At 30.2% G+C, this 17,587-nt stretch overlaps 1 protein-coding gene across 26 annotated transcripts in view; it reads left to right on the top strand.

The window, feature by feature from the left end:
* The window catches only part of LOC145292934 (protein polybromo-1-like), a 172,713-nt gene that overhangs the window by 92,986 nt on the left and 62,140 nt on the right, over positions 1 to 17,587 (top strand). For all 26 annotated transcript variants that reach the window (XM_080139189.1, XM_080139151.1, XM_080139227.1 and 23 more), the window contains 5 exons: positions 6,159 to 6,389; positions 9,848 to 9,979; positions 11,722 to 11,900; positions 13,836 to 13,965; positions 17,288 to 17,455. In XM_080139189.1, the coding sequence (XP_079995315.1) occupies positions 6,159 to 6,389; positions 9,848 to 9,979; positions 11,722 to 11,900; positions 13,836 to 13,965; positions 17,288 to 17,455 (840 nt within the window). The remainder of the gene's footprint in view (positions 1 to 6,158; positions 6,390 to 9,847; positions 9,980 to 11,721; positions 11,901 to 13,835; positions 13,966 to 17,287; positions 17,456 to 17,587) is intronic.

Genomic DNA, 17,587 nt, shown 5'->3' on the forward strand with positions numbered 1-17,587 from the left:
CTAAAATATAAAATAAAAACAATGAATCTTAAGAAAGGTGAACTATTTTTAAAGGTGCTGAAAGATGTTCATTTGAAAAAAATCTATTTGTAGTATAAAAAGTAAAGTATTTCACAGTTAACTTTTTAATTTAAACTGCAAATGTTGTTTTTATTCAAATAATCTAATCTACATACAAGGAAACATATGATGCGTCGTTTATTTACAAATGAACTTGATCTCATTATTGTATTCAAAATTCATTTTCTTTTAAATTTAACTTGGTGTTTGTATAATAAACTGATATTATAGGAAAAATTATGTTCATTAGTATTTCTTGGTGACATCTTCAAAAATCTTTCATGATTGTCCAGAATTCCCCCTATATTAAAAAAAAACAAAATGCAAAAGAATCTTTGATGTACATGAAAGAACAACAAAAAAAAAACATATTCCAAAAATATGTAAATTGATACGTTTTTTATTTTTTATAAAGAAAATTATTTTTAAATGATTTTAAGCTATTAATGTGAAGGGCTGCTTTTTGCAAGTTTGAATTATGGAGTTATCTGTTTCTTCAAGATGGCAACCTGAGATAGTCTCTTTTTGCTTACTCATAAAATTTGATTTTCTTACTTAAAAATAAATCTATTTGATTAATTTATCTGATTTTTGGAATATGACATTTTAGTTCCATCATATTTACGAACATCATAAAGATATTTTTATTTGTGCTTTTTAATATTGGGGAATTCTGAACAAGAACCAAATCTTTGTATTTTGTGGCAAAACATTAGTTGTCTTTAATCAATTACATTCATATGACTCTGCTTGATACAATGTTTTTTGAAGAGCTGTTTATTCCATTGTTGGCATTGGTTTTCCTGATTTTTCTAGAACTAGGTACTTAACAGGAGGGACCATGTGAAGATTACTAACATCCACAAGTGAATGTGGTCCTATGGAACTGACTGGATTTGAACTTGTCACACCTGAGTTGTCAGTCTGTGTCTCCACTTCACTACTACCATCTCTCATCATCTTTGATGAATAAAACACACTTTCTTCCATAAAATTTTATCCCCAGTCATGACCAAGTTAAATTTGTTTAGAACAAAATGAAATTCATTTGTGATTTGTATTTTATAAATGTGCTAATTCATGTTTCTCAATTTTTGAGATGAGGATTGATAATTTGGATTTAGACTGCTGTTCTCATCTTGAGTTTTATTTTCATAACAATTTGGTTGATGTAACCTCCAACTTTCTTCAGGTGTTTCTTGTGGAACTTTGAAATCTTTCTGTCAAACTCAGAAATTTTCACAGAATTTTGACCAGAACCAATCCAAGTGGGTAGCATTCTCTAGTTCTATTAGCCATGACCAGATAGAAGTCTTAAGTAATGTGGTCTGCAGGGACCTGTGTAATGGATAAAATACTAAGTAAAATTCAGTTGTAAGTGACACTCTTCTGGAGGTTGAAGGTTCAATCCTCAATGTGGGTAATACTCAGAATACAATTGTGAATTACTTAAGATTTCTGTCTGGTCATAGCTAATGGAATGAGAACTTACTACCCCTAAAGAGTTCCATTCGAAATTCTGTGCATATTCCAACAGAAAGATTCTTGAGTTTGACAAGATACCCCTGAAGGTCAGAGGTTACATCAACCGAAATGTTGTGAAAATAACACTAAAGATGAACTACTAAGAACAGTAAGTTGAATTATCTGAATAATATCTGCTTAATTAATATTAAAAAAGAGATCATATCTAAAAAAAAAACAAATTTTGTAAGAAAATATTCCTTCGTACAGAGAACTTTTTAATATTAGCTGAAACCATCATTTTGTGAGCACCTCTTTGTATTGCCATTGGTTTGGGTGGGGTGTAATGTGTACAAATATTTGTTGGAGTTACTTTAGAAAATATGGAAGCTCTACATGGTGAAATAATTTTAAATAAATGAAACTATAATAATGATTTAAAAATATCTATTGACAATTTATTACTAGACTTTTAATCAATCTTAATATTTTTGTATATTAGAATATTAATACAAACAAAAACAATTACATTTTCAATTTGATACAACTTTATAGATAACCTGAAGTTTCTGAAAAAATAATTCTGATTCAAAGAAAATATAGAGGGTTTAAAAAAATGTTTAACTAAATTGATAGAAAGAAAATAATTTGGAAGAATTCAAAAAACATTTAGAAAAAGTATAATGATCAATAATATGATAATTTTTGTTCATTTTCATTAATATTGTGAAAAATTTATTTTAGTGAAATGTATGACATCAAGATTCTAATGAATAATGTGATACTCTTAAAAAAAATGACAAAGGGTGTAATTTATATCTTTTTTTTTTTAGCTTTAGAAATGTGCTAGTAAACAGAGTATTTTGTATAATATCAAAAATATAAATTAAACTATTTTCAAAATAAAACATTAGCTGCAGTTGATATTTCCCTTCTCTCTTTATGGCCTCAAAGAAGCTTCGTTTCTTGGTGTTCTTTCGTGTTTGCTCTTGTTTTGGCTGAATGTGTGTTTTTCCGCTTTCTTCAACTGCTCCTATCCCCATTACTGATATGAATTTTCATTTCTTCTGCATGACCTTTTATTGTGCTCGCTTGAAGCTTTTGTTCAGTTTAAAACATTTGGCTTTGATCGTAAAATGGTTTAGTTTTTTCTTTTCATTCTACATACATGAGTGTGCCTTGGTGTTTTATAATTGTTAGTGGTGCTATTGCTTTCATTGTCCACTTAATTCAGCATGGCTGGAAATGGGATATATACACGTGTGTTGCATCTGTTTTCTTATATAAAAAAAACAAAAACCAATTACTTTGATGACTATAACACTATAGAGATTTTAAAATATTTATTTGTTGAAAATTGTGTTGCAAGTAAAAATTCTTTGATATATATGTATCAATCAAAAATAAATATTCGCACGAAAAATTAAAAAAAAATTATCAAGTAGATGTTTAATTGAAGGTAAAAATCAGTTTTCATATTTTGCCAATCTACTATTGATAAGAGCGAAAATGCTTGTAAATCAGGGAGAGATAAGTCAGTATGTTATTTAACCAAATGCTAATGAGTGGCAGATTGGCAAACTATGAAAACTGATTTTTAATTTTTAATTAAAATTTTACTCAATAATTTTTTTCTAAATTTTTGGTGAGGATATTTATTTTTACCTGATAAATATATCAAAGAATTTTTACTCAAAATGCCATTTTCATATGTACTCATACTGTATAGGTGGTGTTTTTTTTTTGTTTGGTAGGAATTTTGTCCTTTTTCTAAGATGATATTTTTCTTATTTCTGTATTGTTATATGTTCATATTGTGTTAAAAAAAAATACACACAGACAGTCTAGTTTTATAAAATATGTCTCTAACCGTATAGGTATGTTAGATTACCTGTGTAGCCCAAATGATTGAATACATCATGTCGGCATTAAATAACCCAAAAAGGATTGATATGCCGTAAAACAAAAACAACCAACCAATACATCATGGCTGCCAGTGATTAAAACATTGAATTTAACTTACTATTTTATCTGATTAATCAGTTATTCAATTATTAACTTTTATAAATACTACAAAATGTGATTATTGAGACGAGAGCTATATTTTTTTGGATGGTGGGAAGGGAGAATAAATAATAATTTCAATATTCCAAAAGAAATTGCTAAACAAGATTTATTAAAATTTAAATAATAAATAATAATAAAAATTCTACTCAATGTAGAGGGAGAGGTTAAATAGCTTTCAAAACTTTCAATATTCTAATACATTAAGGATTTGCTAAAAAAATGTTAAAACCTATTTAAAATGATTTTCTATTTGACAGTTCAAATGACTCCAAATTCTTTTTAAATTCAAGCAGTCACAAAATAATTTGTTTTCAATTATTAACAAAAGATTAAAATTGTTGACTTGTTTTCTTAGATGATAGTTGTGTGTGTGTGTGTGTGTGGGAGAGGAGGGTTTTGATTAGTAATTTAAAACTGGATTACAATTTATTGAAAATAAAGTTGGTCCCATGAAGAAGAGGGACAGAAAAGAATTTTGACGCACAAATTCTGAGCATTTATACACAAAATATAACAATATTCTTCAACAGAACTATTTGTTATATTAAAATTCAAAGGAATTATTGAATTAAAAAAATGATAATAAAAAGAATAGTTAATGAATAAAATGTCCTTTTGCAGAGCAATATGCAAATTAGTTAACCGTTACAGATTATGTTGTATATACATAACTAGCATTGTAGTAAGATTAATGCTTCTATAATACAAAGAGCAGTTTGATGTCACTGTTAGTGGAAGAATGGGCATAGCTTTATAAATATACACATATAATGTTTTTTGTTGTTGTTAGACAAACCCTATAATAAAGTTATATTTCATAAGCCAGTTTTCTTTTTTGTAGGAAATATGTTGTGGATTAATGGCAAAAAAATAAGTTTATTTTATTTCATTCAATAAACGTCCGTAATTGTTTCTTTTTCGGCATAATAAAAAAAAATCTCAATTGTTTGGTAGCTAACCTCTTCAATTTGGTTATGAGTCAACATGTTCAATATAGTTATAGTAAACTTCCACATTTTTTTCTTTATCGGCATAATAAAAAATGCAAATATTTATGAGCTGACCTCTTCAATTTAGTCCAAAGTTAACATCTTCAATATAGCCATAATCTATATATAGCATTAATAAAGGTAATGTTCCAAGTTAAAAAAAGTTAAATTGGTTGTTTATCACTGCCTTTTACATTCACCTTAATGTGATGACATTTCTAGGTTTTTGGGTAATCTGTAAACGAATAACAAATAGTCCTACCATAAGCCTAACAACATGTGCACATGCGTTGTTTGACTGGCTGCCGGAAAGCATAACGTTCTCACATAAAAACAAATTGCCATCAACAATTTTACATGTGATAATGATTCTCATAACAACGGAAAACCTATAAATCTCGTCAAGTTGCATGGAAAAAATAAAATAATTTATAAAGAAATTTCCTTAGTTTTCTAATTGGTCTTTTATTGTGTTTATTTCTTTTAGTAGATATCTTAACATGAAAGACGCAAATATTTGGGAGCTAAAGTCTTCAATACATAAGTATATATGTAATGCGTCTGTTTGAAACATCACCAATCTACACAGTGTGTTTGATGGTATATAACCATGATAGCAAGAGGTGTTTATATTTTTTTTGTTTTGACGAAGACGTCATAAGTCTCTTAGTGATGCCATATTTTAATATTAATAAGTGTTCGTTTCTAAAGCATAGAATTGGATTCTGGAATATGAGAACATATAGAGCTCAACCAATCAGAATGGACGGAGTTTGGTGAGGGAGCCTTTATTATTTATGAATCAGAAATTGTAAAGATTATGTTAGGTCTATGTATTTATGAGCCAATTAAGGTCGGTATAATTACAAAATCTGTGGAACATGTAGAATTTGTTTCGATGACAACTGGTAGTAGTGGGAGGACTAGATATTTAGAGAGTCTTTCCTCTAAAAATGCTGCGATTGTGATGGGGTTGCTCGTAGGATTATCATGACTAAATATGTATAAAATGGTGTTCAAAAGCTACATAAGATACTCGCTATTAGTTTTGATGCAGTAAATTTGTATATGGCATCTGTTGTTGCAAACCTACGATACTTTGGTCCTGAGAGGAATTTCTGTAGTCATTTTATTATATAGGAGATATGAAAATCAAATTTTATGACTAACTGAAGAGTGTCTTTTTTTAAACATTGAGAATAAAATGTGCATTGCAGAATTAGGAACTTTTATGAATATAGTTTCTCTTGCTTTTCAATTCTCTCTTATTTTTGATGCGTTTCACATGAAGTTCAGTTGGAGCAAACGGAAATGTATGATCTAGAGTTATTTCTTTTGGGAGGGGGTACGCAGTACTAGTTTTAATTTGTGAGAGATAAGTTAAATGGCTGTTTATTCAATAATTTTGAATGCTTTTAATGTTTTTTGTCTCCGCTTTATTTATTTTTTTTATTTTTAGATTCTTATTATTATTGCAATAATGATGTGAGAAATTTGCGGCTTTTGTTGTTGGGCTTTTCAATTTGCTAATGTAATATTCTTGTTGCTTTACAATCTAAACATAAGATTTGTTTTCAGAAAACAGACAGGGATGTGTGGGAGGAGGATGACCAGACTCCGCGTAGTGTGAAATCTCGTAAGAGTCTGCCTGGCTCCGTGGAACTAGAAAAGAAAAAACTTTTGAGAAGAAGCAATGTTGCAACAGGAGTAGGAGGAAACAGTGCAGCATCAACACCAGTGGGAGTAGTTGGAGAAAATATACTCACGAAACGCCTCTGGATGCTCTACAAGTCTGTCTTTGATTTCTCTGTGAGTAAACAACACCCCTTTTTTTTTTTTATTTTATTTTGATCAACTCTTTTTCTTTTTTACTTTCCATTTTCTATGCTTGTATAATTGTATCCCTTCATCATCTCTTTTTCTTGTTGATGCTTCTTTCAATCGACCAAATATTATGAACAAAAAAAAAATAGTTTTCATACAATGTTAATATTTTATTTTGTGTGAATTTAAAACATGAAATTATTTTATAAAAAATAAATGTTTAATATATGTTTCATAACTCTCTCTTCCATTATTTTGTCCTTTAGTTTTGTCAACGGCTGATACTTTTGACAAATGGCAAAGAATTACTGCTTTTTGGGCCCGAATTTATGTATCAAATACTTATTGTTGGCTAGTTTTTAACTTTGAAGTAATATTTTTTTAGCTCCTTACATCAGGTGGTTTCATGACTTGTTTAGAGTGATTTTCATTAAAAAAGTATATGGAATAGTGGATAAGCCTAAAAACAGACTAGTAAAAATGACAACATAGGTACACTGCTAAAGCCAACTGACATTTCTGATGATTCAAATGATCTTTGATTGTGTACCAAAGACTAAGGTTGTTTGAGTTGACCAAAATATCGGTTGGCTTTAAAGGTGGTACTGTATTATTTTTTATTAGTTTGTTTATGGAGTACTGCTGCCACATCTGAACAGGAGCTGCTAAAAACAGTTTATCCTGTCTTGACAGACTACAAAATAGACTTTGTAGCTTAGTGGGGGATACTCTTTTCTCTTCCCTGCAACCTCTCTATCACAGAAGAGACATTGTGAGCGTGTCTTTGTTTTATCATTATTTCCATGGCAAGTGTTCGTCTGAGCTCCAATCTTTGGTCTTCCCTTGCCAATCTTTCACGAAAAACACACGTCTAGCTGAAATCACTGTCAATAATTTTCTCTACTCTTTATCTGTACCTAAATCAAAACGTAGATTCCATGAACAAAGCTTCTTTCTTAGAACTGCACGCCTGTGGAACTTTCTTCCAATTGCCTGTTTCCCACCTGACTACAACTTGGATGTCTTCAAGTTCAACATAAACAAATTCCTGATAAACCACCCCCTTAAGTAAGACACTTTATCAAATCTCCATTACTAATGATTACTACAATATTATCCCATTGATTACTGTACACACAATAACCCTTATCCTTGAGTGGCCTCTGGGTCTTGATAAGTGGTGACTCTCATGTAAAAAAAAAAAAAAAAAAAAAATTCTATATACTAAACGTTCCATTTTATCTTATGTGAGTATCTGGAAGAAAAATTTTCAAGTAACATTGATCCATTTTTTCTTAGATTACTCTCTGTCACATAAATTAAGTTATGTTGACTCTATAAACTAAATCCTCATTGTTCCCCTGAAGTGTAGATTTAGTCAGAGCTAATTCTTTATTTTAGGAGTCAGTCAAATCTTTGAAAATTTTGGGAATCAGAATCAAGTGTTTGGACTATCAACTTCAAAGCCCATTTTTTATCATATATCAGTTTTTCAAATGAATTGAATTCGTTAAATTCTATTCATTAAAAACAAATAAACAAAAAAAGCTTGTATTCCGAGAACCTTGAAAAACATGTCCATCCTCTTTAACATCAAAACCTAATGAATAATATATAATTTATATAGATTATTAAACATATCCATGACTCATTGGGTCACAACCATTGCCGCTATTTATTCCACTTTGATTCCATTTAAAAATTCAAAAACAGAAAAATATCTGCTAAGATATTCTTAAAAATAAACTCTTTTTCGATCTCAGAACTAAAATATTTTAGCATATAGGAAAATAATCTTTGGTAAATCAATGCTGGTTCACCCAGCTTTAGTATAATAATAAATTTCTAGTGAAAGAAGATTTTTTAGATAAAAGTCATATTCAAACGTTTTAAAACTTCTGCAGTTTGAGTTGAGCAGTTGCCTACTGATACCACACCCATTCAGAGAGTAGCCATTGTCTCTTGAGATGAAAGGAGGTCACAAGAAAAAAATAATAGTCATTAGCCAATCTTAATTATCTTCATGTCAATTGAAATTTTTGTCTTTGAAAAATAAATAGCTGTAAAAGAACTTGGGGTCTCTCTACTGTTCTAGAAAATTACACCTTCTTTACAAAGCCATAATTTGCCCATGCGTAGATTATTGTTGCCACATTTGGGCTAGTGCATCTACAACTAGTTTCTCACTCTTAGACAAGGTCCAAAACAGTCTCAAATCTAATACGTTCTGCATTGTTAGCCTAACTCTGGCGTCAACCCCATCGCCGCAATAATGCATTCCTGTGCCTGTTTTACAAGTATTTTCATAGAATATGCTCTGGAAAACTAGCACTTCTGCCTCCTCGACATACATACTTTTGTCTAACCCAACAACCAGCAAAATCTTCCTCTTCACTGTTGAGGTCCCTAGAGGCCGGAAAGCCTTCTACTTTAATAGTTTCTTTCCTTGGACTGCTAGACTTTGGAATTCCCTTCCTGTTTCTTGCTTCCATAACTACTAACCTACACAAATTTAAATGTAATGTGAACAGACATCTTGTTGCTCAACTACCTACAGTCCACTGTTAGACATGATCCCAAATAGTAACCCCTAATGTCCTAGTGGCAATATGCCACCTTTTCTCACTTTCTCCATTTCTCACTCTTTATCTCACTCATTTTTCAACTCTTTCTCTCTTTTTCTCACTCTTTATAAATTTCATTCAATCTTTCACATTCCCTCTTTCTCTCATCGTATTTTTCATTCTTTTTCTCTCTCACTCTCTCTCACACACAACAGTTGTTGTTTGCTTGCCTAATTTAGACTGGTGCTACCAGATCAGGCTGTCTGAAGATATTGACTTCCTGAGACAAAACGCACCTAACATTGATATTTTTTTTTTTCTACTTCCTTTTGCAAAACTTAATTATGTTCTGCAAAACTTAATCATGTTCTGCAAAACCAAAAACAAAACAATCCACCTTTTCTCCTTTTGCCTTCTTCCCATTTTCCCCTTTCTCTTTCTATCTCCCCCACTTCCTGACTGGTGTCCTAACTTAAAATGTATCAAACATTAATACTGCAATCCTTTTCCCTCTCTCATTACAAAACTCATTCATGTTCTGCAGGGCAGGGAAGAAAAACGATAAAATCCAATATAAAACAACCAACCAAACACTACAAACTAGCTATTGAAGATACAAAGAGCTTGAAGAATAAAGACCTTCTACAAAATAACTGAATGCAACATGAATACTATTTCCAAAATAACTGGATTCGGCATTTAATAACCTGAAAAGGGTTGATATGCCGTAAAACAAAACAAAACATAATTTGAATTGTCAGTTTTTATCTTGATTGCTTTCAGTCAGTCATACAGAAGTTACAGTTATCTAGTGATTCCTTTTTATTATTAGATTTTCTACTGTTTTAAAGCTGAATCCTAATTGATCTTCTTTTGTAGGACCCAAATGGTCGTTATTTACGAGAAATCTTCATGACACTTCCTTTGAAACGAGATTATCCAGATTATTATCGAGTAATTATGGAGCCAATTGATCTGACAACCATTGAAAATAAAATCAAGTGTGAAAAGGTAAATAATTTCTAACAGAATCCGTAAAATTTCTACCAAATTGTTTCACATTTCCTTCACTCTCTCTGAAGCCATGACAAACAAATTCACTTTCTTGGACAACTCTCTGTACTCATTAAACATTGAAAAATGATATACAATTAATTAAGTAAATACAATGCTTACTTTAAATATAAGCAAAATATAAATGAATGAATTTAATCACAAAATCTGCATTATAAATTTGAATATCTTTAATTTTTTAGTTTTAGATTCGTCTCCTTTTAAATTTATCATTGCAGCTTTTATATCTGTCTTAGAATACACGTTCTATTAGAAGTAATGGAGAGAAATGTTGCATTTTTCAAATAAATAAATCCAACTTTGACAAAAAATGTGAAAACTTTTATATTTCTCAATAAAATGTATTTCTCTTAAAACATTAAACTATTTAGCTAACTGTTCCAGTAGTTGTTTATTGCCAAGCAACTATTAAATATATTTTACTTTTTATATATTTTGAAACAGCTTAATTATCTTCATTAGTGTTATTATGCACTTTTTCTACATATGTGTTTAGTGTGTGTGGAGAATTTAAATGCCTACTAGATACCATCCTTGAGTGTCTTTGGTCTCTGTACAGGGGTTTGTCAGGACAACCTGGCATGAGGATACTTTCCCTACAAGTAAACTCTGACCAAATATAAAAATACATAATATTCAAAGCCAAAATAAGATCACCTTGGCATGGCTACTTGTTGGCTTGTATGAAGAATGATGACCCTTCTCCAAGTAATATTGCCTTAAGTAACGTCACTAAGCTGGATACTCCACTACACTAGATGAATTTGTGTTCTGGAATCCAGTAAGAGCAAGAAACCACAAAAAATACGTACTATAACATAGTTAACCGATCAATTAGAGAAAAGAAAATTAATGTTCTTCTCTTAATTACTAATTCACCTATTGAGAGGTAAAAGAGAACCTTAATTGAATACTTGGATATCTATGTATTTCTTATATAAATCATGTGTTAGCCATAAGGAGGCCCATTGATTTGTAAAAATTTACTGAAGTAACATGCTTCTTTCTTAGAACTGCACGCCTGTGGAACTCTGTTCCGTCTGCCTGCTTCTCACCGGACTACAACTTGGATATCTTCAAGTCCAACGTTAACAAATTCCTAATGAACCGCCCCCTTAAGTAAACACTTCATCAAATCTCCACACTAACGTAATGTACTTGAAATAACCTTTATCCCTGAGTGGCTTCCGGGCCTTGATAAGTGGTGATCACTATGTAAAAAAAAAAAAAAAAAAAAAACATGAAAAAAAAATGTTTATGTTTTATCTTTATCAAGAATTATCAGTGTGGTTATATATATATATATACATACACACACACACACACGTAACTGTTTTGTTGATTGCATATTTTAACCTTGGGCTCCAGTCAGTATATTGACTGTCCAGATCTGTTACAGTCACATAAAATGAGAGAGAAATAAATCCTATAATATTAAAAACAATAGTAAATTTCTTAAGATTGTTTTATTTTCAAGGGAAAGAACTTTGCATTATAGCTTGGATAAAACTTTTTCATTGAAACAGACATATTTTATTATGGTTAATGGAGGCGATTTTGACATATACAGATATTTATTTATTATGTGTCCTATGTTTAATCTACTTTAGTTTATGGTGTTTAAATATGTAGTTTTCCTGCTTTTAATGATTCTGCTATAAATGTTTCTCTTCCTACAGTATGTGAGCGAGGTGAAGTTGATCTCTGATTTTGAACTGATGTTTAGTAACGCTCGCCATTACAACGAAGAAGACTCTCAGGTTTATTTAGATGCAGACACTCTTGAACGAGTGCTTAAAAATAAATGGAAGTCAATGATGACCCACCTTGACGCTGCCAAGAAACCACCCAGCAAAAGGTAATGATTCAGATTTTCACACTTAAGTATTAGAATAAAATAATTTTTTCTTGCTAAAGTTGTAACGTAAAAATGGTTTCTTTTTTGTGTGCAGATATATATATTTTATGTATACAAAGGAAAAAAAGAATAGATGGCTGCACAATAAGAATTATCTATTTGTATACGCATACATAAACTTCGAAGTTGTTATAAGAATAAACTAATCAATATTGTTTATGATAATGATTGATAATATAATAGTGTGCCCCCATCCTCCTGTTCAGGGGTTCAAATGGAAAAAAGATTTAAGATTAAAAAAGAAAATGTTAATTTTAAAAAAGAAAAAAAAAAAAATTTTTTTTTTAAAGAAAATTTGACTTTTTGCAAGAGTTGTAAAAATTCAATTGTTGAATACTTTGGCAGAATTGAAGAATTCTGATTGTTGCAAATTTTGTTATTTACATATAAAATTGTTTTTTATAATTGCAATTTTGTTGTTAAATGAAGCTTTTATATATATATACTAGACTACCCATGACTCGTTAGGTCAGTATGTTATATTAGCTTAAACGTAATACAGAAATGAATGATGTAAAAAAAAAAAAAAAAAAGAAAGAAAACAGAAAGTATTAACAATTGTTTATTTGGATAATTTAAATGCGAAAAAAAATTGGGATGCTGAAAACGTACACAGTAAAACAATATGCTTTATTGTTGCGTTGATTATTTAGTATAATATCGTATGAAACGGGTCGATGATTATACGTATTATTTGTAATCACATTTTGCGTTTGCTTCCTATATCTTGAAGTTTTTTATTCAATAAATTTAAGATGTTCACTTTTCTAAGGACGTCCGTATGTTCGAATGAAACCAGTCCAGCGATTTATGTTTATTTGTTTACACTGTTATAGGTTTGTTTATGTACGCATGCGCAACCGGAAGTCGTAAACCGAATGTTGGGTTGCAACACCCATTACAAGGTCATTTGAGTTATATATATATATATATATATATATATATATATATATATAGCTTTTATGAATTTGCTGAAGTCAAAAGAAATGAATTGAAACAAAGAAAACCTTATTTTCAGAATGACATCACAGATAAAATAATGCAGGCAGATAGATTGTATGAACCTGTTGCAGATTTATTAAAATAGTCGTCTGTGTATTGACTTTACCAGCAAATAAATACTGAGAAAATTAGAATAATAAAGCGATTCTTTATATATATAACTCATTTTATGTACACATCTTTTTACAATGAATATCACATGATGCAATGGAAACAATTGTATTTGAAGTTAGCATTAGCAGAAGGAAATACAAAGGTACATGATTTGATCTTGTGTGAAGAGATGTATATTCGTAGCTTTTGCAGAATTTTATTTGAAATTGTCTTCTTTCTTATAACTTTTTAGTTATGTGTTGGTGTTAGGGTTCTGATTGGTTAATGTCATTTCTTGTAATATTGAAATAGCCTTTTTTAAACTTGTGCAAAAGATTAATATTGTGTCACTTGAATCTTAACTGTTTAGGCTCTACAAAATTAAGACAGATGGAGATCAGAATTGAGAGAGGATGAGTTTTAAGGTACATGTGGTTAAGAGCAGAAAGTAAATAGATAATGAAAATATGCAAATGGTTAATTTGTTGTAGATAATGGCAGTCATTCTCATTTTCTGTCTTTCTTCCATGATATGGCAAGTATTTAAAAAAAATTGCTGCTATAAACTGTGTTGTAGTTTTAAGTTTAACATCCCCCTATGAATGTCATCATCATGGTAATACATTATACATTAGGAATTTAAAGATGTCCCACATCTCAGATTTCTTCTGTCATTTTGTTTTCATGCTGTTGTACTGTCCAGGGGTGGTGGTGGAATGATGATTTTATAAAAACAATTGCCATTGCCATTATTTGAATATGTTTATTTTCTCTTACTAGCAAATCACGGAGTAAATGCGTTTCGCCATTGTGCATGAAACTTCAGGATCTGTTTGACACAATCAAAGACCATGCTGATTCCCGAGGGCGTATGCTATCAGCACCATTCCTCAAGCTACCCCTTAAAAGTGTGAGTAAAATTCTTCTTTGTACAAGCTCTCTTTTTTTCAAATTTTTAAACATTTTTTGCTGGGAGAGTGAAACATTAATTGTTGATTGAATAATAAAAAAAGTCCACATTAATGTTTGCAAAGAATATTCCGATTATTAATAGATTAGATGATTTACTTTGCATTGTGTATATATTAAATGTGTGGAAAGTTATGATTTCTCATTTCACTGATTTATTCATGAATTAATACAACTTTTGTGCTAGGTTGTTTAGAAAAGTAAAATATTTTTTTATAAAAATGGTGTCAAGGTTGATATCTTGTTCAACAAAATAACCCAATCCTTTATCATAATAGAAAAGAAACCATTTTTCATTTAAAACTAGATTAAGATATTCACAACTGATTCCAAATATGATATTCATTTTGCTTAAAAAACCATTGACAAATGATATGTGAACAGACATCTTTGCTTTATATATCTATAAAAGTGAACATGTCTGTCTGTGTGTCTGTGTACATTTCCCTGTGCAATAACTCTGTCAATTTTCAGTCTAAAGACTCGAAATTTGATATACAGGGTATTGAGATTTGGGAAAATCTTTGTAACCTGTTTTCAGCCAGAAATTTGGCTGTTAAGGGGTCAAAGTTCAACGATTTGACCTTTGAGAACTCTACCAGACTCCTCTGCCAATTTTGGGTCTAAACACTTGAAATTTTCGATATAGGTTCCTTGGACATGGATCTAAATTAATAACTTGATTTGAGCCAAAAACAATAAATATTAAGGGGTCATAATAGGGGTCAAAGTTAATAAAAAACAATTTGTCTTTATCAAATTACTAAAGACAATTTCTGGTCTAAACATTTGAAATTTTACATAAAGGGTATACAGAGATAGGGCAAGCTTTTTAATCGGTTTGGGTTGAAAATTTGAGCTATCAATATATAAATGTATGTATGTTTGCATGTCTGCCTAAAACTTTTGACAGAGGCAACGGATTTTTACAAGATCAGTATCGTTTGAAGCTTGACCCTTCAGACGACAAATATCGAAAAATTGGCTAAAAACATTAATTTCTTCAGCCTCAACTGGACACTTTTCTACAAGAAGGGGTCACTTTTTTCGCCGATATTTTCGAAAGTCATCCCCTCTTTCTTTTTGATTGTCTAGCCTTAATTAAAACCTACATCACTCCCGGTTTGACGGTGGTCGTAACAGCAAAGATGTCAGGTTTTTTTCCTGTTCTTTTCCTCCTTCATGGTACGGGTTCGAGCCTGCCTTCCTACTACCACTTTTTTTTTTTTTTTTTGCTCAACATACACTTCCAAACACCCGGGCAATGCCAGGCTGAAATGCTAGTATATAATATAAATACATACATACATATATACATATATATATATATATATATATATATATATATATATATATATATATATAATTCCAAAATGTTATAGTTAAGTTTATTAAATGAGTAATTCTGTCAACTCCAAAGAAATATAAATATTAGTACTAATATTTATAGGATGCTCCTTTTTATATATATATATATATATATATATATATATATATATAGTTGCATTTTGCATAATTCTAACCCTTTTCCTCTTCTGATGGAAAGCATTTAGCTTCGAAATGCCATGGCCAAAATAGTTTTTTTTTTTTAATTTTCCCCTTTACTTTTCCTTATTGTTCTGATATGATAAAGTTATATATCACTTTTATTCTTTATCTTTCATTTTATATTAATATTATATATTTATACAGAAGTCATGCCAATACATTTTTTCTTAAAGAAGACAACAAAATTAGAGCACTTTTGGTATTTAAGTATAGCTTTTAAAAAAATGCAGTATTTCATAGACTAATGATTTTTATTCCAGATGTTTTTTGGTCGAAACAGTTAGTTTGTTCGAAGCGGTTAGTTTTGCCTGCATTCTGATTAGTTGGTTCTGGATCTATTCCACCTCGCAGCACCTTTAAGTACCTACAAAACTGCATATCACAGATCAACCCAATGCAATTTGATTATGATGAAACTGTTCAGAAACAATTGGACAGTATGACTTAAAGTGAGATGGGTATTAGCTTTTGCATGACAGAAATTCACCATGCAGTGATTCCCTATGACCACCTCTAAAAAACATGAAGAATCTCAGTTAATGTTTCCTTGAGACACTAAACTGACAGGGAGTGAGTTTTGAATCGTTATGTTTGAGAAAAAGATTTTTCATTAATAAATGATGATTTCTTGTGAGTATGAATATGCACAGCACCTCAATCTGAAGAAGAAACAAATTTAGAAATAAATGTTTTAATATCAAGATTTAAGCATTTTTTTTTTGTATTGGTGACTAGCAGAGTTACTCGGCTTCACCTCATGGAAAAGTAGGACAACAAGGTATCAGTCAGTAAACAACTGAATTTTAAATAATTTATTTGCATAATTGAGTAGTAAAAAGAAATAAAAATCAGAGAAATACTGAGTTTTCATCCGTTTTTATGACAACAAATGTTATTTGACGACAATTTTCACATGGATCAATCAATAAAACAATTTTTATGTCCCTTTGAATCTATCATTAAAATTTTTTGTTCATAATCTTAAATAATTTGTTGTAATGACTATGTGCATGCCAGAGCTTATTTCTGGTTTTGTATTTGTTCTAACTAAAATAGAACAGGTTTTTTTCCTTAAATTATGATATCAAATTTGGTGCCAGTCCATAGTTCAACCTAAATAAAAACAAAAAATAAAAATACAGAAAAATGTTTATGACGTGCATACCTATCATCGAACAAAAATGTCACAAATTGATAAGGTATTTTTTTTAATATATAAAGAAAATCATTTTTAAATGATGTTAAATCATTAATGTGAAATCGTTTGGATTACAAGACTTATCTCACGAATTTGAATTATTGTGGAGTTATTTGCCATTGTTTTTTTAAAATTGTGACCCGAAATGATCCCTTTTTGTTTACTCATCAAATTTGATTTTCTTAGTTAATAGTAAGACTACTTGATCAATTGGAATATGATATCTTCATTCCCTGACATGTATATACACCATGAAGATTTTTCTGTATTTTTTATTTAGGTTGATCTGTGGACTTGCACTAAAAACTTGTTTGATCATTTAAAAGAATAGCCAACATTTGCAGTTTCAGATACACCATTCATTTTGCTTGGAAATCAACCATTGTCAGTTAATGTGTGGCCACATAGACATTTTAGCTTAATATAGATGATAGCATTGTTACTTAGGGGAAGGAATTTATTTTAAGTCATATGTTCTCTTTTTATATCTTTGTTTTTTACCCTTTGTTTTTTTTAGGAATATCCTGATTATTATGAAGTTATCAAGAGGCCCATTGATATGCAGCGTATCCAGCAACGAGTTGCCAGCAATCAGTATGAATCGATTGATGATATGGTAGCAGATTTTGTACAAATGTTTGATAATGCTTGCAAATACAATGAACCAGACTCTCTCATCTACAAGGTAATCAAAACCGTTCTAAATTTTTCTTTTTTTTATCATCGAATTTCTTTTTAATATAATTATAATTGTAATGATTTATTAGAGAATAAAAGTGACTTACTTTTAATGGTTATATACACAGATCCCTAACTG

Source organism: Euprymna scolopes, chromosome 2 (genome assembly GCF_053919585.1).
Source record: "Euprymna scolopes isolate OS-2025 chromosome 2, ASM5391958v1, whole genome shotgun sequence".
Classification (NCBI taxonomy): domain Eukaryota; kingdom Metazoa; phylum Mollusca; class Cephalopoda; order Sepiida; family Sepiolidae; genus Euprymna; species Euprymna scolopes.